This window comes from Alligator mississippiensis, chromosome 1 (genome assembly GCF_030867095.1).
Source record: "Alligator mississippiensis isolate rAllMis1 chromosome 1, rAllMis1, whole genome shotgun sequence".
Lineage (NCBI taxonomy): Eukaryota > Metazoa > Chordata > Crocodylia > Alligatoridae > Alligator > Alligator mississippiensis.
The window spans coordinates 351,610,676-351,635,687 of record NC_081824.1 but is presented as its reverse complement, the minus strand read 5'-3'; the positions used below and the strand labels follow the sequence as shown (position 1 = coordinate 351,635,687).

General features: G+C 40.0%; 1 protein-coding gene across 1 annotated transcript in view; it reads right to left on the bottom strand.

Annotated features, from left to right (window-relative positions):
- Positions 1-25,012, bottom strand: part of ADPRHL1 (ADP-ribosylhydrolase like 1) — a 30,833-nt gene extending 5,821 nt beyond the window's left edge. Inside the window, exons 1-5 of the mRNA XM_006272472.3 lie at positions 22,128-25,012; positions 16,383-16,547; positions 10,589-10,714; positions 7,001-7,141; positions 2,985-3,112 (exon numbers count right to left, since the gene is read on the bottom strand). Coding sequence (XP_006272534.1) covers positions 2,985-3,112; positions 7,001-7,141; positions 10,589-10,714; positions 16,383-16,547; positions 22,128-22,341 — 774 coding nt within the window. The 5' untranslated portion in view covers positions 22,342-25,012. The remainder of the gene's footprint in view (positions 1-2,984; positions 3,113-7,000; positions 7,142-10,588; positions 10,715-16,382; positions 16,548-22,127) is intronic.

Below are 25,012 nucleotides of genomic sequence, written 5' to 3'. Positions count from 1 at the left end.
ATGGCCACATACCACACATTCAGTTGTTCTCCACACTGCAAAGGAGCAGCATGGGGTTTTTTTTTTGACCCCCGAATATTTAGGTGTCAAAAAAGAAAAAACAACAAAAAAAGAACCCACGGGGGGGGGGGGGGGGGGGGGGAGTTTGCCACATGCACATGCACGGACAGCATGGAGAACAGCTCCCTGTAGGTAGGTCTATGGATGGGAAGAGGTATGAGGGAGGGAAGGGGTGTGTGGGGGGCAGATCAAGGCCCTCAGGCCCCAGAGTCAGGGAAGGAGTGGAACAGAGGCTGGGGGCAGTGCCCAGTCAGGGTGGTGCCTTGGACCCAGGGCCAGGGCAGGGAGCAGGATGGAGCCATGGCCAGCTCATCCAGCAAGCACAGGGGGGTAGGGAGGGTGGAAATGAGGAAGGGGGCAGCTCCCCGCCACTGTGTGCATCAACCCAGGGGCCCCGCTGGCCACACACCCTTTGACCATCCCCAGCAGCAGTGGGGGTGGTGAATTATGCCTCCCATTGCCAGGTGGGCAGGGGACATACGGCCAGTGTAGCGCCCCCAAGGCAAAGGCAGCAGGGCAGAGAGCCCTGAGCCCACAGCAGACAGCCCACATCCGCCTTTATCCCATTCGGCTCCACTCTGCTCCAGTTGTGGGGGTGGGGGTGGAGGGAGCAGTGGGAAGAGGCAGGCATGTGCCACTCCACCCCCAACCCAGCTGGGCCCACCTAGCCTCCCCCATGTGACATGAAGGCCCACCTTGCCTTTGGCAGCAGCAGCACCAGGAGGGGAAGGGGCCCCTCCCCCTGCCAGAGTCCCCACTGGAGTGTGGGGGGCCTCCAATTTTCTGCTTGCCAAGGGCCCCAATAAATCTTAATCGGACACTGCCCAGAGGGCACGTGACACAAGGTGTGCCGCTGCTAGTTTTCCCCAGGGAACCAAATGACCATGCACATGTGGACACGGCCAGAGAGGGTTAATTCCCTCGCATTACTCCCCAAGGTTCCGAGTGGTTTGAAGATTTAAGAAATAGCACTTTGTCTAGCATGAACTCTTTGTTTCTTGCTGAACTGAAGCGTATTTATTTTTATGAATAAAAAAGGTCTATGCAAATTATTTAAAGAAATTCATTGAGCTGTATGGGCCTAACATACAAAGCTTGTGGAATTCGTGTGTGCACATTCACATGGGGGTTTTCCATGTGAAAAAAATGCACCCAGATTTTTAGTGTGACATTCTGGGCTTGCACATTCCTCTATCAGTGCACCATAAAACAGGAGTTGGCAACATTTTCCCAGCCTAGGGACTGGTGGCTCAATGTAGCTCCATGCTACCCAATCCTCTGTATGACCTGGGCCAGACTGGACCACTCTGGACTGGATCCAATCTTTTTATGGCCCAATCCAGCACCAAGACCATAGGTTGCTGACCTCTGCTGAAGAAGGATACACCACTGTAGTTCAATACACAACTGGCACACTGAAAGGCATGCAAGAAAGAATCAAATGCAATTTTATTTTGAAAAGAAATTACAGTTTCTACATGTAGTTTCTATCCATGACTCAAGATTAAATATAGTCAATTTACAAGGAAAAATGGAAGTTTTCCATCAGTCCTGGTGACAAGCCTGGGCTCAGAGTTAAGCAAGGACCTTGCTTTAGGTGCATGATTATCAAAGGCTCTGTAGGGCTAACTTGGTTACACAGGTGTAAGTGAAGGCAGAATTTGTCCTTGTAATTTGAATCCTGTGAACTATTTTCTTGGTAACAAGTGAGGTAGAATATTATTCAGTGCCAGTCTCTCATATAATAGCTGTGTTGACTCTATAATACTGGCAGGAGCAAAAACTAGTAAAAACCTTATTGGCACTAAAATAAGAAAATATGACTGAATGCAACCTTTCTCTGTGTGTGCAGAGTATGCAGGTGTTTGTTTGTTTTTTTTATTATCAATCAACAATCTGTCTTTTACTGGCACCATTCACCATATACTTGAGCCCCTAAAAAGTTTACACAGTGACTTCTCAGAATAGTCTGGGAGGATTGATTTATGGGGAAAGGTGACAAGAACTGAGTATTTATTGCTTGGCTACTAAGTGGGGAACATGAGAAGTGCCTGCAAATATTGGAAAGTTGTAAACACCAAAGAAGGAGAGGCATTTTTTAGCTTGGTTCAAGGAGATCTAACTAGAAGTAGCAGGTTTAAAGAGAAATAAAAAAGACTATGAAATAGTTTCTCATGGAAAGTAGTAAAATACTATTGGAGAAGAATCAGTGAAGGGAACAAGGAAGTGGTCCAACAAGTGGACTAAAATGCCAGGTACAGACATTACGCTTATACCAGTATAAGCGATTGGAAACTAGTCCACTCCTCGTAACAGAACAGAAATTTAGCACACAGACCGATTTAAAAACGGCAGAATTCAGTCTAAGATTTCCACACACTTCACCTAAGGGAAAATGTGTGCTCTGTTCACTACTGCTTTAACTACGCTGCTTACAAAAAACTGTGTTAACTTAGATTGATTCTGCCTCGAGCTTTTTGGAAGTCTGTACCTAGTCCACATGGCAAGTTTCTAAGGGCAACCTAATTTAGTGAAGGTCAGGCACCTTTTTAAACAGTAATTTTTATGTCTTTTCCATCTTTAATAGCTATTTCTCATTACACTTTGGTTCCCAATATTGCACACTTCCTGGATGTTGAAATACTTGGCTAGCATGATATTTTCACCTACTGCATTCCTCCTATTCCATTATTGTTACTTACTGTCTTTTTCTACATGTTCACATTGTAACCATTTATGTTACCCTACAGGTTAAACAACAGTGGAACACTTTTTTCTTGGCAAAGAAACAAGAAACACTCAGGAAGCATCTGCATTTATAAGTAATTTAAGATTGCTGGAAATGTTGGAAATGTTTCTATTAGTAAAGACTTTACCTGAAAAATTTACATTTGCAATTTTTTTAAATATTTTTTTTTTTTTACCTTTTCTCTCTCTTCTGCATCATAATTATCAGGAAAGCTTGGTTTATTCTGATTTTCTTCATTGATTTCTCTTTCCTCCAAATAAAACTGCCATTTGGCTTCAAAGTAAAACCAGTGCTCCTGATATTCTGAAGATAAAAACAAATTAATAAAGTAATAGTCCACCTCGACCAGACTCTCAGGTGCAGTTAACGTGTAAAGAAAGAACAGACCAGTGTTGATCTGGTTATTTTTACAGAGATGTAACTTTAACAGTTTACACAATACAAGTAATATATTTTTTTTTAAAAGAGCAAAACTGCGTATTTGGCTTATTACACCAGTACTAACAGGTTGGAAACATGAAAAAGAAAAAAAGGAGGGGAGGCCATTAAAAACTAAGAACTAGCGTTACCATAATCATTTCCTATAACTTGAAAATAAATAGCATAATACAAGAATAAGAATGTTTAGTGGAAAAAAAGTAAACTAATGATTAGAACAACGGGTATGCCAAATTTTTGTCCCTATATTATGGATAAAGAAGGTGTAAAAAGGCTTAGTTTTTTTGGTTTTGCCTTTAAATCATACTTTTCTTTCCCATTTACTTTAGAAATATGAGGAACTTCAAGTCTTACCTTTCCTGGTTTTACCAGAGGACTTAATGGATATCACAGAGAAGTGGACTAAAGACCTTTTCCCCCCATTGTTTGAGTTAAACAAGTTTTGAGAATACCAATTAGAAAGCATTAAGTTAAAGCATCCTGAATATGATTCATATCCTATCTTTATTCCTCAGGTTTTACAGTTATGATTTCTCATGAGTCTGCTAGCTTTTCCTCTAAGAAATAATTAAGTAGAGAAAACCAGAATTTTCCACAGTTGTATATTGAATTCTATATATAAACAGGAAGAAAAACTTTTAGGCTTTCTTTATATATACCCAACACTTTTTCTGTTTTCATGTCACTTTAAGCACCATGAGTCCCTAATCATATAAACTTGCACATGCTTACTTTAACAAGTCCCCTTAAATTAACCTTTATACAAATGTTTAAGTCCAAACCAATTCAATAAAGCAATTAAAGGTACCTAGAACTAAGATTGCTTGGATCATCAATCCCAATCCCTTGCAATTGAGGGTAACTATAAAACAGATGTTAAATCCCAAAGAGTCTAGGAAAACATCCAGCCAGCCCCTCTCACTCACTAGAAACTGCAAAGCAGGCTTCCAACATCCAATAACATATAAGCACCAAGTTCAATGGCATAGGAACTTGGACTGGAATGGTGCTTATGGGCCATCAACTCCAGTTCCCTGAATTTGCAGGCAATCATTTACTGAAGAACCCCCAGAATCACCACTTCAAACCACTACACAATTACAAACTAGGATCTTGACTACATACTCCTCCACAAGGCCTCCAAAAGTAAAAGTGTGCCATAGAAAGAGAGACCAAGAGCCACTAATGCCTTTCTGACAAGAGGCAGATCTTGACAGGGTTAAATATTTACAGAGCAGCAAGAGGGACATGATAATTTGAACATGGGCAATTCAGTAGTAGAGATCTTGTTCAAGTGTGTGGAGCAGCACTACTGCTCCAAATTAAGTACGCACAAAGTCTGACGTCTACTTTAATGACTTCCCTATCAATGGCTCAGAGCAAGATAGAAAACAAGGGATCATGCATGTGTAACAGTTACTTTTCTAAATGAAGCAATTTGATTTTCTATTCTCTTGCAGAGTTCCTCATAATGAATTAATATCCTTAAAATGCTTCACCTTTTAAAGAATAACAGTGGTTTATATATGCTGTTATCTGGTACATAGTGGTTGCTTCCCAAGCTCACATAACCCAGCAGAGAGAACAGGAAGACAGTTGGACCAGAGTCTACTGCAGTCCTTATGCTGAAGTAGCTTCCAGATTGGTGGGGCAGGAAAGATTTGATTTCCCCATAATGTTTCCTTGCCTGCTACTAGAGGGAAAAAAAATTGAATAACTGTTCAGCTACTCCAGGCCCTTAGCCAAGACCTAGAGAATCCAATTGGCATTTGCTGACTTTGTTGGTCCTTAAAAACATGGCTAGTATCTTGCTTTTTCACAGCCTAAGTTACTTTTATTGTGGTATAGAAAGCCGAAGTAGTGCCTTAATGAGATATTCATTTATGAAAAAACAAAGTGAAAAATGCATTCGTAGCCCGCAAGCTTGCTCAATAATTGTTTTCCAACTATTTAAGTTGGTCTAATAAAAGATATCAGATTCACCCAAAGAACCTTGTCTTCCTAGCCATAAAGCTCAAATGAATATTTTAACAAAAAGTACATCAGAGAAAGGCAGTGCTGGCTTAAATAAACACACAACTTATTAAATGATCTGATGATTTTAAAACTCAAAAAGCCTGGTATTTTTAGAGATGTTTTCTTGCTTTTCTGTTGCACTTATAACCATACCATCCTAATGTCTCAACTCAAAAGCATTAATGAACCCTGTAGGAGCCCTGTAAGTTAGAAAAATACTATTAACTTAATTTTACAGATGGAAAAACTCAGGGTTTAAAGTGACTGTCCAGTCATGGGGGAGATCTGTGGCCAAGCCAGAAATTAAACCCAGACTATCCAAGCAGCTTTCCCCTCTGGGTGCCATTCCTTGACCCTTACTTGGGCTGAATACTTAATGACACTACACAAGTATCCATACAGAGAACAGTGGGACTACAAAGAGAAGTAATTGCAATTTGATACTGGGGAAGGGCTATTGAATCGGACATTGCAACTAAATGTCTCTCATTGTCTTTGCAATTGAACCAAAAAAAGATTCTAAGAATTGGCTTTCCTAAAATGGAGGACTCTATTCAGTAGAAATTCTCCACAGCACATCTCACCAGCCAAGGGGGCTTGACCCTGATACAGAAAATTTTTTACTTGCTTCCAAAATAGCACTAGGTTCCACAATGCCAAAGTTACATAGTGCATGCTTCAGGAGCCCCACATATCTCTACGCAGTAGTGGGTTCACCCTGGATAGAGTGACAGGACCCTTCTGTAAAGGCAAGTCAAAGAGAAACCTATATATGCTAATCCTGCACCTGCTGTCCCTAGGACTAGCTTAAAGAATAATAATAACCTCCAAACAGAACAGGTTCCACTAAAACAATTCTGTGCATTTCAGAAAGCCTTCCCATTTGTTCTGTCATGTTCAAAGGAACAACTCGATAACTTAGATAAACCTTTTGTTTTTTTAATGTTCCAAGCAAGGTTTTAGATGGAGTCTCATCATTCTTGATAACCACCCCCCCATAGCTCTTTATAAAAGATAGAAAACCTCTTTGCTTCACTTCTGGAGATGCATCCAAGTTATGCCAATTTGTTCACATTGGAACAGGACTGATATAAATACAATGATCCTAGGCAAACAGTCAGTAGGCAGCTATTAAGCACAAAGGTATTATATACTCAGGTCAAGTAAAATAATTTCTTTCAGGAGTCCTATTTCATTCAACTGCTTTATACAGCAGTATAACTAGGATGCCTCCCAAATATGTGAACAGAATAGCAACAACCCAGATTTTAATATCCAGACAGAGTGAATTAATTATTTTCCTAATGCATGCATCTTCAGCTGGGTTAGGGACTTCCACTGGAAAAATTAGGAATGTCAATGATTTTCTTATGAAAAAAATCATAGTGATCATGCAAGTTTGTTTGATTTGATGGAGGGCAGCTGAAACAGCTTAAACTGCAGCACACATTTTACAATTGAAATGCTTGCAAATATATTTCCTATTTTGTAATGAACTCTATACAGCTTATGGTTATTGTTATACTTTTACTTTTTTTATATTGCCACCAGTGTGGCAGGCAACTTCCCAAATATATGAAAATAAGGTTCTGTCCGAACAGCTTACAGGATAAACGGATGAGGTGGGAAGACAACATGCAGACACAGGACAGTCTGTGAAGAAATAAAAGCAGGACAGCTGAGTAGTGAAATTTACTGGGTATTGTTATAGTTGATTTTTAAAAAAAATTTAATTACCTGCCATGTGTCGAATGGTCTTTTTGCAATATTCTTCTGCCATTGGAATCACCTTCATCATGTCTCTTCCCCACTTTACTAATGGTTTTCCTTGAATTGCATACGATATGAATAGGGCTGTACACAGAGACCCTAAAAAGCCTAGAGTGAATAAATTAGCATTAATAATTACCACCTGTATTTCTACCATGGTATTAATGAAGACATCCTTGGCCTATCCCCAGTGAAAATATTACTAGGTGTGTTATAGCTCTAGTATTGTTTAACAAATATATATTACCTAATCTGTCTATTTACAGGCTGGCACTTGGCACAGTCAGACTTTTGGCTGCAGCGTGGTGCTTACTGGGTAATGATTTATTTCACATGAGGGAGCTCCTGTTCTCCTTGGTATAATATGACAGAAATGTATGTAATTATGTGAATTATGTAAATAAACATGATGGGTTTGTATGATACTGAAAATCTTTTCATTTAAGTTGCATTAAATAACTGGCCTGGATAAAGCAGTTCAATTACACTTTAAATGGCAAAGATTTCTCAGGGTGATAGATTTTATTGGACCAACTGCATAGATGGAGTAGAGTTAGATAAACTTTAACTGGCTTCATGCAACTTGCAGATTAGAGATATTAGATGTAACATTGTTTCTAGCGAAGTCTATTCTACATTGCCCTTATGCATGCTTTATTTTACTTGACTGCTGACAGACATTCAGCTTAATGGGATTCGATTCACGATTAGCCACATGTTCAATTTAAAGCATGATACTAAGGAGCCACAAAATTGTTGCATATAATATGTGGAATACATTTGTGGCTTGTTTACTGTATTGTCATGCCTTAAATTGACTTGAACATTTGGCTTCATTGCTATTTAAGGCAAAAATCACTCTGTTAATTGCATCTTAAATGTAACGTGTCAGGAGCCTTCAGGTTTTATTTGCCTTAAAGAGATAACTGTGCAAGTAAAGTTTGTTGCATGGTTGCATCTAACTCTTAGCATTTGACTATGGTCAAGAATTTATTTTTCTTTCAAGTGAAACTCATAGTTTAGTTGAGTCAGAGCTTTATTTGCTTGTTTTTTTTATACCTGCTTGAGATTTTTGGGGTGGTTTTTAAATACAGGAAAAGTATTGAGTACAAAATTCACTATAAGGCTAGGAAACCAGTTCAGTCATTTTACACACCTGCTTAACTTCAAGGATGCAAATCAATGTCACTACTCACAGTCTAAGCTAAGCATTGCTCTTAAAGGTGCAGACAGAAATTACATTTGCTGTGCGATTGGCCCCTTGAAAGTGTTCTCCAGCTGTGCCTTAACAGAAGAGCATGTCTGCAGTGCACTCTGACTGCAGGACAAATTAACCCTCATTGTATGAAGATTCAAATGAAGGCACTTTAAAGCAAAGTGCCTTTATTAACTTGTGTCTGCTCCAGCAGCTGGGCTGCTGCAGCTCAGCCCTGCCCCCAGTGCTGGCTCAGGATGGGAGAGGGGGGAGAAGGGAGCTCAGGATGGTATTTTCCCAGTCTGCTGTTGGAGTGCAGGCAAGTGGATGGGAGCCTCCTGAGGCTCCCCTCATATCCCTTCTCCTCCCCAACCCTTCCCCACCGTCCTAAGAAGGGAGTGGGGGGGGGGGAAAGAGGGCTCTGGGAAGAGGCTGCCAACACGCAGTCTCTCACTGTATCAACTCCATATTGGAGCTTGAACCCTCACCCTTCCAACCCAACAGATGTTATCTGGAAGGATCAGTCTAATTTATCGCTTTTTTTGTGAAGCACTATAAGTTAGACCGGGGAGCTGCACTTCTGTCTGTGCCTTAAGTGACTTGTTGGATCAGGGCTTTAATACTTTATCAACAATTTTTTTGCCGTTCATTATTTTTGAAGCATCTCAGCTCCCTAACTATGACATGACTATGTTCTTTCCTTGAGCTGTCAGGGAGAGGCAATGTATAATAAAAAGGATGGCACTTTTTGCTGGGGGGGGGAGGGGGGGAATTTGTTTTTTTCCAAAGATATATTTAACTTGAAACACCAAAACATAGCAGTGCAAAATGTAATAAGTTGCCCCAAATTAGGGCAATGCAATTTGTAAAAGTATCTGTGAATTTGTCATGTTAAATATTTTGACAGCATTACTATATTTTTAATACAATTAATTCATAGAAATTATTAATGCAATAAGCAACATTGCTGATAGAGTAATTCTGATTAAAGAATCAGAGGTAGAAAGCAAAATCATTTTAGGAAGTTTAAACTGATCTATATTGAAGTTCACTGTGGTTTTATTTATTGCTGTTAAATATCACTAACCATATTACTTAAATCTAAGATGACCCCCCTGCTCCCAATAAGCATGGGGTGAGGGGAAGCCTCTTGTCTTAAATTCACATATGAAGTGGGGGAGGAGCAGGGGGCAAGCAGCTGCTGATGCTCTGTCTCTAGCCCTAAGCCCAGGTTGGGGTTGCTTGCCCTCTGCAGCTTCTTCCCCCTCCTCTCCCCACTTCCCCTGCCTTACTGTCAGGTGTACCTTGGCTCTGGCTCAGGATGGATTCTCTCTTTGGCATGGAACACATTAAAATTGTCCCCTGCCCAGCCAATCAGCAGTACCAATGCTGCTGCACAGCCCAGCAAAGGCTGAGCTTTCATGTGCTGTACTCCAGGGAGGGAAGAGAGCCCAAAGCATCATCTAACAGTAAGGGAGGGTAAGGGAGGATCAGAGGCTGGGTGAAGTGGTGGGGAGGGGTGGGGAGAGGGAAAGAAGCAGATATTGTGGGGAGCTGGGGGTGGAGACTGGAGGTGGGAAGGGGGCAGGAAGTCTACAGGGGGAAGAAGTGAGGGAGCAGAGGGCAAAGGGGCCACCCCCAACAACTGTTTTGCCTGCTGTAACAGTGTAGGGCAGATGCGAGTTCTAGACAACCCTCCAAAAAACTTAGATTCTATACCTGGAAAATTATATAATTTACAAGAATTATATTTTTATTTTATCTTATATTTATAACTTATAAGAAATCTATATTTTTTCCATATATAGAATCTATTTATTGGGGGGGGGGGTCTTATATTCAGGGTCAGCTCAGGGTCAAGTAAATATGGTAAGTACTATCAGTAGCACAGAGATGTCAAAACAGAATGGCTGATCTTTCAGAATGCTACATTTTTTTTTGGTTTAGCTAGGTCTGATTTCTTCAAGCCACACAGATTTGGAAGTATCCTTACAACCAATTTGTTTCCCTTCCTAACCATACGAAAATGATCACTGTGGCAAGAATAATCAAAATAAAGGCATGATTACCTCCAAAACAGTGAAATCTGGATAAATCCAAATGTTAAATTTGATCATGAAAGTAACAAGCAAATTGTTTAGGCATTTCAAGTGGTTTTCTAGCCATTCTATAGCTAGAGATTTCATGGATGTATATCTAACATACACCTCACTGCAGGCAAGTATCAAACCAGGACCCTGGAGTCTGCAAATACAACAGATTTTGACAAGGCAGTTATTGGGAGCTGTGCTAGTCTTCTCTAAACTAAAAATCAGTCTTATACATTCCAGACAAATAAACTTCATTCCAATGGATGTTACCTGTAGGATGGTTATGAGTCATTCGGCCACATTCAATGCTCACTTCAATAAGACTTTCTAGCCTCTCAGGCTTCCAGTATCTCATACCTAAACACATGGCTTTTGTAGCTGCTCCAAATCCAGAACCTACATTAAAAACATAATTATAGCCTTTTTAAAAAGGAACTAATAGTATACAAATATAATGAATGTCATATGAAACTAGCATATTACAGTAATTCAAATAACTTTTAAGGGACTGAAAGCTATCATTCAAAACATACTTCAGGCCTAACAGCCATGCACATGGATTTTTGCCTCCACATAGAACACTTCAGTGCAGTATTTTATTCAACAGGATTTCAAGGCAGTTCACAAAATTTTTATATGGTATTATCTTAGAAAATACCCTATATTAAAAAAATTAAGGCTACAAAGTCCAGCACTGGGGAAATGCCTGAATGCAAGCGATCTGAATAAACTTAATTCAATCTCATTGTATGCAGGATCATATAGTCTTTAATTACATGATAACACCCTAGTTTCTCTCTAGGATGCCTGCCTTATTTAGCGCATAAGCTAGGTTAGTGATCCTCTCAGCACCCTGGAGTGCCTTGAGATCCTTTAAAAGGAGACAGGGGGCCCATAGTCAAAAAAAAAAAAAAAGTGAAAACTAAGAGCTAGCATTAAAGGAATATGGGTTGGATTAATGGGCAATAAGGTGGATAAGAACTGGCTGGATCATTGGGCTCAAAGGGTAGTAATCAATGACTCTATGTCTAGTTGGCACCTGGTTGCAAGTGGTCCTGGGTCTGGTTTTGTTCAATATCTTGATCAACGACATGGAAGATGGGATGGAATGCACCCTCAGCATCCCCTAATCATTTTCATTGCCCTCCACTGGACAAATTAGGTTCAATAAGGAGAAGTGTAAAGTCTTGCACTTAGGATGGATCAATCCCATACAGTGGTACAGGGGGAGGACTGACTGAATAAGCAGCAACTCTGCAGAAAAGAACCTGGGGGTTACAGTACACAATAAGCAGAATATGAGCCAACAATGTGCCCTTGTTTCAAAAGAAAGCTAACAGCCTACTGGGCTGTATTAGTAGAAGCATTGCCAACAGATCAAGGGAGGTGATTATGCCCCTCTATTTGCACTGGTGAGGCCACATTTGGAGTACTGTGTCCAGTTTTGGGCCCCTTACTATGGAAAGGATGTAGACAAATTGGAGAGAGCGTAGTGGAGGGCAACAAAAATGGATTGGGGGCTGGAGCACATGACTTGTGAGGAGAAGCTGAGGGCGCTGGGCTTATTTTGTCTGGTGAAGAGGACTGAGAGGAAGATTTAATAGCAGCCCTCATCAACCTGGCTCCAAAGAGGATGGAGCTACAATATTCTCACTACAATACCGGCGTACTACACAAATATTAATCAATTGATCTCCACCACACACTGTGATTTGTGGTATCATCTCTATTTTACCAGTGGTAAAGTGAAGTCCAGGAAAAAAAAATTATTTCTGATCACCCAGGCAGAGCTGACTAGGACCTGATTTTTTTTTTTTAAATTGGCATTTTTTCAGGGATATAGGTTGTACCTGTGTTGGCCTAAAAAGCAGCAGATAAAAACTCTTGGAGTAGAAGGAATACCTTTTATTAGACCAACTAAACGGTAGCAAAAAATGTCTTTCTTTGCAAGCTTTCAGACCCAAACACCCTTCATTAGGCAGAGGAGAATTAAAAAATTGTAACAGTTCTCTATCAGGTGTTTTCTGAACTGCCTTGGTATCCTGTTGAATGAAATGTGTTATAAAAATGTAAGCTAAATTGAGATTCTCTTTTAAGCAACTTGAAAGCTGCCATTAAAATGACTTCTTAACTTGTCTACTATTGATTATGTCCAGTATTGGCATTAGAAAAAAGCAAAGCAACTCAAATGCCGGTCTCTACTAGGTAGAGAACTTTTACAGTCTTTGAATTCTTCTCTGCCTGACAAAGGGTGTTTGGGCCAAAAAGCTTGCAAAGAAAGAATTATTTTTGCTACTGTGTAGTTGGCCTACCCCAGGAGTTTTGTCTGCCTTGGCATTTTTTCAGTATTTTCTATGCTCAGTCTAAACTCCTCAATCTTCAACTGCATTTGTAAGCCTTCAGTCCTTCTCTTCTGGTTGAGCACCCAGAATATGAGGGATGTGCAATTTTTACACAACTGTGAACATTTTGGCTTGAAATGACTTGTTCAGAGACTCACTGGCTGAGGTATCTCCAAAGAGCCAAATATTTCAGTTTAGCACCATATTCTTTTCTTTGTAGTAGGTTTTCATGACTAGAGCATGCAAGACGTTAAAAGCAATTTAAAACACCTTGTAAAAGTGACCTTTCAACTTTCTGCACACAAAGAAGTGAAAGAATACATCTTTGCCCATGCAGTCCTTCCTTGCCATTGTGCAAGAGACCCACATCCCTAGGACCTTCCTTGAGCACCAGACTTTTGTCTGATGCTTCTATGCAAGGGAAAGATCCAGAGGAGGTTTAGTGGTACAGATGTATGCCCCTTTCAGTTGATGATGCTGCGGGAGTTTTTTTAAGTCCCCCAAATCAGGTGAGAATCCCCCTGGTCCCTCTCTGTGCTTAGTGGCACCTCCCCTCTTATAATTCCTTTCCCCCACTCACCCTGTCTCCAGTTGCCCTGGGGGCAAGGGTAGGGGTGCAGGGAGGTCCCAGAGCCACTCCTGCTTGCCTCAGCCAGGTGCTGTGGAGATCCAGGCTCAGCTGGAAACAGAAGCAGCTGTGGCAGGTCCCTAAGGTATTTCTTGCCAGCCTAAGAAAAGGTGCAGGGGAAGGGAACCTGCCTAATGTCACAGCTGCTGTCTGGCTGAACCTGGCTCCACATGCAGCTCAGCTGAAGCAGGGCAGGAAAATCTCTAGGGCTGCTTTAGGATTAGGAGAGAACCTAATGAGGCAGGACAGCATGCACATACTACCACCCTCCCCAGTCTGGCTGTGCAGCAGGTGCATGGGGCAACTTTACCGGGCTGTGGCAGTGATAGCACCTGGTTGAGAACCAGCAAGGCAAGTTGAGCACGACAGTGGTTCTCAAGTAGGGATGCTGCCACATAAAAAAAACAAACAAACATGGCAGTGGGACTCTGTAAAGATTGAGAACCACTGCCTTAAAGCTCATTCCCTTGTGTCCGTCTTGCCCTGCCCAACCCGGTTCATGAGCCTACTGCCTTGCAGGCTGGGTTTAGTCCCTTAGGAGCTCCTCAGCCAGTCCTTAAAATACAAGACACAATCCTCACACTAAAACTAGCAAACAAAAGCCTTTGACCCTTCTCTGGGCAAGAAAGGGGGCAGGGCGGGGGCTTTGGCTTTGCCCCAGGACAGCAGCATTGCTTCTTCCTGGTAGCAAACCTATCTGGGTTCTAGTTCACCTCCTGCCTGCAAAGTCTGTTCACTCCCCTAGTTTGCTCCTCTATGCTCTCTCCTTTGGGGTTTTAAACTCCTAGAGGCTTATCCCATAGGTAATAAAGGGTACTCCTTTATTATCTTCTACACACTCACAGCTGGCCTTCTGCATTAGGGCTGCCTGCCCCTCTTACAGTGCCAGGTCATCATATACATTCTGCTATCATTGCCTTTTCAACTGACCCCCTCTGCTTCCAACCCTGTCTGCAGATAACTTATGCTGTTTTCTTATTTTCTTTCATGCTACGTGGACACCTGAAAGGACAGTACTAGGACCATGGAGGAGAGTACTTCACTTGGTTACTTCTGTTCCTCAGTGACACCAATGCCTCCTGCAGCTGGTGGAGAGCAGTTTCAAGAAAAGACCATCTGTGACCCTGAGGCATGGCCTGGAGCATGCTCAGAGACGACAATCTTTGGGCCATGTTGGTACCCAAGACTCTCCACTTGAGTGAATTTTCACAGACCCAAAAGCCACGTTACTGATTCCAAAAAGGCACTGGAGCTTCTTGTTTACACTGTTAAGAGTTTAAGAACATATTTTAAGAACATTTTTCCTATAACATTTTTCCATCTCAGAGACCACTGAACTATTTTATTGACACTTTGACAAAAATTAAAAAATGAGTCTAACACAAAGCATGGAAAAGCTCAGTCTAAACTGCTAAAGGTCTGGCAAATTATAAGTGGCAGAAAATGGGGTCCTAAAACAGAAATTGTCAGGTGCCCTTAACTACAGGCATAACTAATAATTCTGCCTGTAATATGGGAATCATTTTATCCTGTGATGTAGTTCTGCTACAACTGGAATGGAACACAGCAGCTGTTTGACAGCACACAGCAACAATACACAAATACTTAACATACAAAATGACTTACAATTGTATCCAAAGGAATCTGAGCAGGAAAAAAGAAGTTAGATAGCCAATATGTAGTTACGCACGTCGGAATTTGGCCAGACCCTAAAGACTAGCACATGAGTGCTGTTGCTAGTGGGACATGCATCTTCTCAGGGCCATACAAGGCAGGCCCTCACCTGAGTTCAGCATCCCAGTCAATTTCCACAGTGCACACAGTGCCCATCGAAGGGTCTTTACCCACACTGCCCAACCCACAGGTATGCGGGCTGAAGTGAGATGTACCAAGTGAATGGAATAGAGTTGCTAAAATTCTTTTTGCTCTCTCCAAGCAGCTGCTGCAAGAAGCAGAGGGTGAGGGAGGGTTCCTGTTCTGTCAAAGAGGACCGAGTGCCATAAATAATCATGGCATTGCACTGCAGTGTATTTGTCATGATATTGCAACAATGTGTGATACCATTGAGTGGCACTGATATGAATGACTGTGATAGCATCTCATCACCTCAGGGCAACATCTTTGTAGTATACCACAATTGTGCGTCTCCTTGTGAATACTTCATTTGATAAGAAGTAGGATTTTTTTGGTCATATCTTTTATTGGACCAGTTATATAGTTGAGAGAAGTTTTAGACAATTTTTTTGTATTACTTGAAAGCTTGTCTAACATCTCTTCCAAATGCATACCTAATCTAAGTAGTAATATTGCCAAAATAAATCCTGCTTCTTCCATATTCCCTGGATCATAACTACAGCAATAATACAATAATACTACCAAAATATCATTTGATAAATTAACTCTCCAGTTCATTAAGGATAAACAAAGTATGTATGCATGGGCATCTGCATGTGTGCTAAGAGTTTATTTAACCTTAAGGAACTAGAGTCACTTTATCATTAAATGAAACAGTCACAGATAGAGAGCCATAATGGATCCTAGAGGGTCTCTTGATAGAGGATAGCAGGATTATTAGTGAAGAATAAATTATTCTATGGAATCTTTTGCTCTAACCACCTGAAGGAAAATATAATAAAGTTATAATATTCATATTTTTTCTTCTGCAGCAGAGTTACTTTGCTAGCTAACCTTTTCCCTTAGATGTTAATCTCATTTGCAAATGCAACATTTTGTTTTTCTAGACAGTATCGCATTTAGAACTTCAAAAAACTATTGAAACTTAAATGAAACATGGCAGAAAATATTCTGTAAAACAAACATGCAAATCAAGGACAAAAATCTGGACCAAGAGGCATAATTTCAAGTATAATGTTTCTTTAAATAGATGTTAAATGGGGCAGGCTGGATTTCCAAAAGGACAGCGTGCCTTACAAAGGAATTCCTGGCAGATCACTTGCCACCTTCAGGCAAATATGGAATTGTTGCAAAGCTATCCTCTTTGTTTGTTGCAGGAAAAAGGAATGACCCTTTCCCTGCATTTCTAACTCTACAAAAACTGTTATTGACAAACACAGATGACCCAAAAATACTGTACCCTTTTCATTAAACGGTGTATGCCAAGCCAGGAGATAGTTATCCGGCTTTAACTGTGAGCAGCTTTCAATGGTGGCAGGGTCTGACCGTCTCCCTGGGAGTTTGTCAATAGAATCAACATAGCGTTTTACCAGTTCACGATATAGGTCTTCTAAACACCAGTAATCTGTTTAGAACAAAGCATTAAGAGACTATTAATAAGTAAGCAAAAGAAAAGACAAAATGGCTTGGGGGGGAATGAGATGGGATGGGAAGGACGACACAGGGCACCAGGCACCAGACATTTTAAAATTCTCATTCAGGTGAATATACAAACACTTTTATAGAAGCCCTGAAAACAATTGCAGAGCAGGCATACTGAGTCTCTCTCTGAACTAAAATACAAAACAAAGCAGCAGAACCAAGGTACATACACTATAGGGCTGCGTGGCTGAATTTCCTAATCCTAGCCAACAAACTAAAACCTTGACATGCAGTGGGACACAGAATTTTGGAGCTGTGCTCCCCCCACTGTCAATGGTTAAACTACCCAGGAGTCACCAGAGGCTCATGAGCTGTGGTATGGCTACCTTGGCTATAGAGGGGGACAATTGCTTGCTTGTTTTTCCCCCCCCCTCTTATTCCCTTCATTTGAAAAATAAAGGAGTCCCCACTTTTAGCAACTGTTGTTATGAGATCCACTTAGGCCCTAACTGGGCTGGGTACACAGACACAAGTAGCGTCTTTGGCTGCCTAAACACATGCTTGCTTGCATCCTAATTAGAGTGCATTGGAGGAGACTCGATTAATTGAGTCTTCTCCACGTTCTAATTAGGATGCTGTGGTGTCGCCTCATTGTCACATGTATTAAGCCAAATGGAGTTTAGATAAAGCATCCTGTGGCCATTTTTAAACATGCAGAGGTTTAATACACATGATGGTGAGCCATTTTAATTAGAGTGGCTGCCCAGGAATTGGTCTAGTTAAAGCACCCACCTCATTCCCCTCCCCTCCCTCTCCCCCAAGCACTATATAGGCAGCTTTTGACTTTAACAGGACTATTGTGTGCTCAAAGTGAGCTGCAAGGTGTAATGAGCTGCTAAGATGGGATTTTGGGGGGGGCGATATCTTTTACTGGATCAACTGCATGGCTGATATAAAGTTAGACAAGTTTTCGAATGCAAGGCATTCCTTATCAGATCATTGCTTTATTGCTAAGCTGCAGCCTTTATTTGCCAAAAATTCTCTAGTTTAAGACTGTATTTCCCTGTTTGAAGAATTACTGATTTCTAACCTCAAAGATAATTTTTTTAATTATATTTTTATTATAGTTTTTATTTAGAATGGTAGGTTATTTGGTATGGGCCCTGGGACTTTGTTTCTCCAGGACCCTGATCTTCTGTTCAAAATTTAAGAGATTTATTATCACAATAAATCTTTACCGGCTTTGCAATTTTATCAGCAATTCATTTTCTGAAACAGAGGTTAACTACATTTTCAGGTTAGCTCTTTCTGTTAAAACTCAAGGTATTTCCTGGGGATGCAGTTCTACTATCCTGTTCTACTATCCTTACCATATTGAATAATACACTATTTCTTCAGTACTACAGTAATACAGTATTTCTTCAGGATTATGTATAAAAAAAATAGTATCTAACATGAGTTAAGAGTCTCAGAATCTCCCTTTAGTTCCAACTCAGCTTCCACTGGCTTCTATTTGATTTTTTTTTAAAATTAATCAATTTATTTTACTTATTAAGGACTAAGTAAAGATTTTAGGATTTGTCTGATTATGTTTGAAATATACTAAGGAACAAAGAGAAAAAAAAAATTACATGCCTCAAGCATTCCCAAGGGAAAATTCCTTTAATAGCCTCTTTATAGCAGTCAGTGGATATTTCTTGAGACTAATAGAAGAGACTCAATTTAAGACACATTATGGAGGTTCATAACCCAGAGCTGTTCCTTTTTTATATTGTAATGTGCAAAAAAAAGGGGAGGAGATGCACATTATTTCCTATTTCCATACGCAATATATAAATTATACCACTTACCAAACACAGACTTCCAAAGAAACATGACTTTCTACAAACCATCCCACCCACCAAAATCATTTCAGTCATAGGTGTCAGTCAGATGCCAGTTCATCTGTGAAAACCAGATTCAGTAATACAGAAGGTGGATAGAAATGTTCCTTGTAGAGAGTCATACATATCCCCTTCCAGAACATTTTAGGACTGTTTGAGCAGCATAACACCATAATTACTCCAGCTATAGACATACAGAGAGGAAAATTTCAATTAGGTGCGTTTGCAGTCAAGTGCAGTAGGAACAAAACTATTTTATTTTTTCAGGACTGAAGTCTGATTATTTAAATTCTTCTTTCAAATCAGAAAGGAAAAGGCTTTCCTAGTTTTAGTGATGGCTTTACAGTGTCTCCTACTGTTGGCAGGAACTAGTAATGTAGGTATCTTGATCCTCCTTTAATGCAATAAAACACAACAGAAAAAGCTCCTAGGATTTCTTTACTCTTTGTTAGTGGATCAGACTTTACACTTGGATGTTTAGCCAGTTTCAAGTGGCTGTAGCGAATAATGGACCTTTAGTTCAATTCAGAATGGCCTCACCTCTGAATATGAACTACCACTACTGCCCGAGTAAAAAGGAATAAGTTCTCATTTTCCCCAGTAGGGAGTTACAAGAGCAACTGAAATGTGAAGTAGTGGTTTACTATGAAAATACTAAGCAGATTAATAAAAAACCAGTTGGCTTTTTCTCCAATTACCTTTCTTAAAATCCTTATTTCCTTGCATAATTATGCTAAGACAATCAGACCTATGTTTGTTTTTGGGAGGGGAAATGAAGTAGCATAAGAATGATGCAGTATCAGAACTGATCATGGTTACCATGCTTCATGATTCCATCTTTTCACCTTACTTTGTGTCAGAAATGTAGATTCTTGCATCAGTAACATTCATATGGATCTCCTATCACGAAAGATAATCCACTTAGCCTCAGTACTTGTGTTTTGTACTTTATGGAAGTCCAGCCAGTTCAAGTATTTCAGCTTTTAGAATAACATTGTACTCTGAAGCCTCAATAGGTCCTGCCTATTGATTCACACTGACAGACTCATCTGCGTACATGGGAGTCCAAGTCAGTAGGACTATGTGTGGTTGCCAACAGTTCCGAGCCATGAGCAGCTTACAGCAGCAAATCTTTCAACAGGGTCTTTAGAGCAGTTTTTACCTGAATTTCTATGTTTGTACAGGGTCTAAATCAGACCCACAACTTCCACCAAAGAAGCAACAGACTTGAGCAAGAAATGCAATGCTGGGCCATTTCATACTGTGCTCCTCCTTTCAACCTCAGTTTTAACTTTGTAATTTGCTGTAAGCAACATCAGAAAGGTCATGCAGTCAATGTATTGTCTGAAAGCCATGGGCTGGGGATACCTGGCATAGAGCAGCACAGTCAAGCCCATTTGCAGCCCTAGGATATTACCATAAGTGCTTTATAATAAAACATACACACACTCAAATGGTGAAAGGAAGGAAGAACAATTAAAATGTTTTTGCCATAAAGATTTGTTGCATTTGCTGTTAACACAGCTGGGGGGACATTGAGGGTTTTAGTTTTATTTCTTGATCAAAGTTTCACTTTTATGGGGCCAAGGCATCTTCCAAATTTTTGACATAGTACTAAGAATCTTGCACTTCTACCTACATATAGCCTGAAACTCCTCCTATGCAATGAGTTCACCAGTGCTGCTCTTTAATCTCTGAGACCCTCTCTACACATGGCAGGTAAAGGTGTAATGGGATCTAATTCACCCCCTGCTACACATGTAAATTAAAGCTCAATAGCAACTAGCTATGAGGTTAGGACACATTGTTGAGGTCTAATTTTACAGCTGGTTGGAGCTTTTTATAAGGTGATAGCTACTTTGCAGTGTAGCTGGTCTCAAGGTAATTTGTGCAATTAACTCGGTAACTTTGTGATACCTGTAATGTGTAGAGGGGGCCTGAGAAACTAGTCTATGAGTAGCACATTCATATAAAAGATAGGTTAGAAGCATAAACTTTAGTTAACTCAGCCCAAGAGATCCTATTTTACATACTCTAGCGTTACTATTGCATCGACGTCAACAGTTTGAAGTCAAAATCAGGCCCAATTTCCCATTTCCTTTAAACTTTTTGGTGCTAAAGACATGCATAGCAGGGATTTTGTGTTTCTTCAAGTAGCAAGACAAGGTGCACTTGTCACAGTTGCTTTCTTACTAAAAATGTGGCTATAAACTGAAAAATTTTCATTAAAAATTCTTTCTTCCCACTTCGCAATTTCTTCAACTAGCCCAAATCATGCATTTTGCTGTGGTAGTTTCACCAGTGAGAACAAAAGTGCAGGAGAGTTGCTGTTGTGATTTATAGTGAGGGTTTTTTTTATTATAACACACCAGCTGTGCTTGTTGCATTTCAAAAATATAATTTACTAATAGCGTAACTGATACGACAAGACTTGTTAGATGTAGGAGATACCATTTGTACTTTATAGAGTTCAAGAAGCAGAAAACATGATGTGCATTTAATCATGGACTATATTCAGAAATATGTTAGTCATCTTTCCTCTTGATAGGCTGACATCTTGCCCTTATCTTTAGTGCATTAGCTATCCTTCAAACCATTGGTTAGTCAGCAGTCAAGCGTGAAGTATTCAACATGCTCTTCAACTGATCTCTGGAAACTAAATTTAGAACAGTTTAGCAGCAGACAGATAAAACAGTGAAATAAGAGCATGTGAGATTTCATTGATTTGGATTATTCTTACATACAATTCAGCACATTTGCAAACTTCTGATGTCAGTTACAGAATAGCACTTGGTGTTAGTTTTTTTTCTTAAGGCTCATTTGTATAGATAAAGAAAATAACTTAAATTTTGAAGAAAAAGGTGTTGTTAAAACAAAACAAAAAAAAAGCTGTGCTTATTGACATGCTTTTTGTGAAAAGGGCTTGCTGATCTCAAAAGTCTTGACTTAATTGGCAAGTGTGGACATAGAAAACATGGCCAGCTACAGGTAGCTGCTATTGCCTTGAGAAAACACAGGTCAAAACTTTTGTGATTTTAGAGAAAGTACAAATTTAAAAATAGTGACTGTTTTGATATTTTAGCTAAAACTACAGTAAGTTTTAAAATATCTTTCTGTAGACCAGACAGAGAAGCTCTTTGCATAAGGGAAGACTTTCCATTTCTATCTTTCCAGGTGCTATACCTAGTCTCAGATTCGAAGAGACAACATTTCTAACAGGCTGCGTGACATCACAGTATTCTGTATAACATAACGTACAGAAACTATATGAGTAAGTGTTCTGTGTATATTATTTTCAGCACAAGAAGTTTAAAGCTTTTCAAATCGGTTTAATTTTTGTGGACTGTATTATTCTTGGAAGCGTGTGGTGCAGAGAATCTCTTTAACAAGCTTTTTCTTTGATAGATACAAATTGTGCTAATCTAAATTTTAATCAGTTTTATATATTAAAAAAATCTATAGGGAGACACTATAAAAAAAAAAAATCTATAGGGAGAATAAGTAATGCTCCCAGCAGCAGGCTTATACTCATCATCATTCAGTACAGCAGTACTGGTAGACTCATAATAGTTTCTTGCAAGCTCATTACACCCACATTATTTAAAGTTTATTATAAGTGTGTTAGCAGCTCCACAGGTTTATTCCTTCCCATCTGGGTTCACTAGTCAGGTCTTACTCACCTGTGATGAGAGCCTCTGCAGTAGCCATGTGCATCAAGGTATTGTCACTTACTGGCCATTTGTCTGAAGACAGCACCAGATTCTCAAGCCCTCCAATTTCTTTCAGTTCCTCTTGGATCTTTGCACCTAAAGCATTGTTTTCCCGGGAGAAATTTCGATAACCAAGAGCATCCCCTACCCCTGCCAGCACAAGAGCAGCCTTAAATTTCTCCATCCTAAAAGAGACTTTCCACTTTCCTTTTGTCTAAAGCAGCCACTGCGTCTTGGACTTTCTTTGTTCCTTTGCCTTCTGCTCAGTTACACTGACTCTTTATATCAGCTATTGTGTCACTGTACAGAGCTCCCTCTATAAGGCAAGACCTTCCTTTTCTGGCTTTTTAGGTGTTACCTCTCGTCTGAAACCCAATGTGAGGAAATATTTTGTAATCCAAGGATTTCACAGGCTTTTAGTTTACTGTAAAAACACAAGTGTACCACTTGCAAGAAACAAAATGCAAAAATGAAAGTCATTCTTGCAACCCAGTGTAAAGCAAGCCAGGGAATACTCAGAATATCCAGTGCAAGTAACTCTACACTCAGAAAAACAAATATCTTCAGGGGAGGTACTAATTTATTTAATGACTTGTAAATATTTTTAATTTTGGTAATAATTTTGTTCTCTTTGTAAAATGGAGCAAAAACTAGAAGCAGTCTGCTGTTAGAAGAGATGGCCCAGATCTACTCCCAAAACCTCAAGGGAATCAAGGTTGGTAGGTTACAAATTACAAGCCAAGTAAAATTCAGTAGACCTTTCACATTTCTAACTATATCCCATGGCAATGCTGTATCAAATGGAAGCACGGATGGGAACATTACTGGATTTAGACTGGTGACCCAGAAAACATTAGTGCTGAATTCAACTGGCTGATTAAAAAAAAAAAAAGTTGTACTCTTTATACTCACAAATCAGAATGTTTAATGAATTAAAGCAGCAAGAAAAATAACTTACCTTACTGTTTCTCATTGGACAAATTAAAGAAATATGCAAAATAACTACTAACATACCATTTTGCTCTCACATTTTTCATACCAGCATAGGCCAAAAGCTGGTCATTATATGTTTTGGAATAAAAAGAGACTTTCCTGGGAGTCTAGGACAATTGTTTACACAGAAAAGGTCTAAACTAGTAATGAGCTCACATTCTGCAAACAAACACTTCTGGTTTTTGTACTTAGTATTTTTCAGATGGTTTGTTTATCACAAATGTGCCCACAACTGTAACATGACATGGGGAAAGAGACTGCAGCACTCTGAATCCAATACTCAATACTTGTATTCAAATAGAGCTCTCTTCCCCTACTCCCTCAGACCACATACCAGCGTCTTTCTCCAACATGTCATAGCATCTATAGCAGATGACGAAAAATGACAGTTTCAAAGCACCATTTGCATTTTCTTAAATAAAAAAAAATATTTTATTTATTGGTTTTGCAGAGACAGAAATTTTCAAAAGTGGGTTTATGAATTTAGAAACTTTGATTGTATAATTAAAAACTGAAACTCAGGGGAATTACTCAAGATCACACCAGCCATCCAGGGAGGAAGCACCTTCAACTCTTAATTCTGTCTCTCATTTACAAGACGTAGCATTCTCCCAGACCTCTGCATTAACCACCATACCTAGTCCATTCAAGTTGCTGGGTAAGCTGTGTCACTGTGAAGAAGAGGCAAGAAAATCAACTACCAAAGCTAGTACTATGAGCAAGAACAGGCCTTATCAGATGAAAGGCTCCTTTCCAGAAATGGGCAAAGTTGTCATTACCCCTTTGTCTTATCCTTGGCCAAGAAGCGGACAGCCTTGTCATGGATTTTGTCCTCTTACACCCTTCAAAACTTCTGTGCTCTCTTTTGTCTCCTGTCTTTGACCTTTTAGGGAAGAATCCTTCTTCATTCAAAGGCATTTTGTGCCGACATCTGAACAAAGAGTGTGCTTTAAACTTCCTGCTTCTAACAAGGAGTCTCATTCTCCAGACTCTCTCAACAAGGAAGTGAAGAGCTTGATGTCTCTGTTCTTAAGTTCTGAATGACAGCGCTATAATGTGTTGTTGTCTGAGGTGTTTGACACTTATTTCCTTCCAAGTGTCTTATACCCAAAATATAGCAAGAACCATGCTTAAGTGCATTATATTAGATAGCAGTTTAAGCACAGGGAAGGGCCTTTTCCCCCTTTTTTAAAGGAATTAGGCTCTAATGAAACTCAAAGTTATGATTGACAGTTTAGTTCTCTCAGGACGACAATACAATACACAAAATAGCAAAACTATTGCATTATTTGCAGACTAGTGTCTGAAAGTAGTTTTTTTGCAGGGCTTGATTTTCACAAAAAAGCAAGAGGTACCAGATGAAAACTAAGAGGGTTGAGAGGTAGGGAGGATTCAGGATTTGGCTGCCAGACTGAAAAACCCATTGTTCATAGACCTCCATAACAAGTAAAGTTGATGGCATGGGTGAGCCCAGACACAAAAGACTTAAGATCAATCTGATGAGGCTAAAAATGTATACCGAAGCAAGTCTCAGCAAGACAAGACATAACTCAGGCTACTTTGAAATAGAAAGCAGTCAAATAAACAACATAAGGCATCCAAGGTATATCTATTTCCTTGAACCCAGTGGAGCAGGGAAGAGCCAGAAATGCCTTATCTCAGATTTAAATAATGACTTGGGGCAGACGGCAGCTCAGCTCCAGCTTCCACCCTGAGCTGAAGCTGGAACTGAGCCGCTGCCTGCCCCAGGCTGGGGTGACTTGTGCATCAGGGGAAGGGGACGGGGAAGACTGTACGGTGTAGGGCAGGGGTGGGCAAAATCCAGCCCATGGGCCAGATTGGACATGCAGGAGACTCCATTT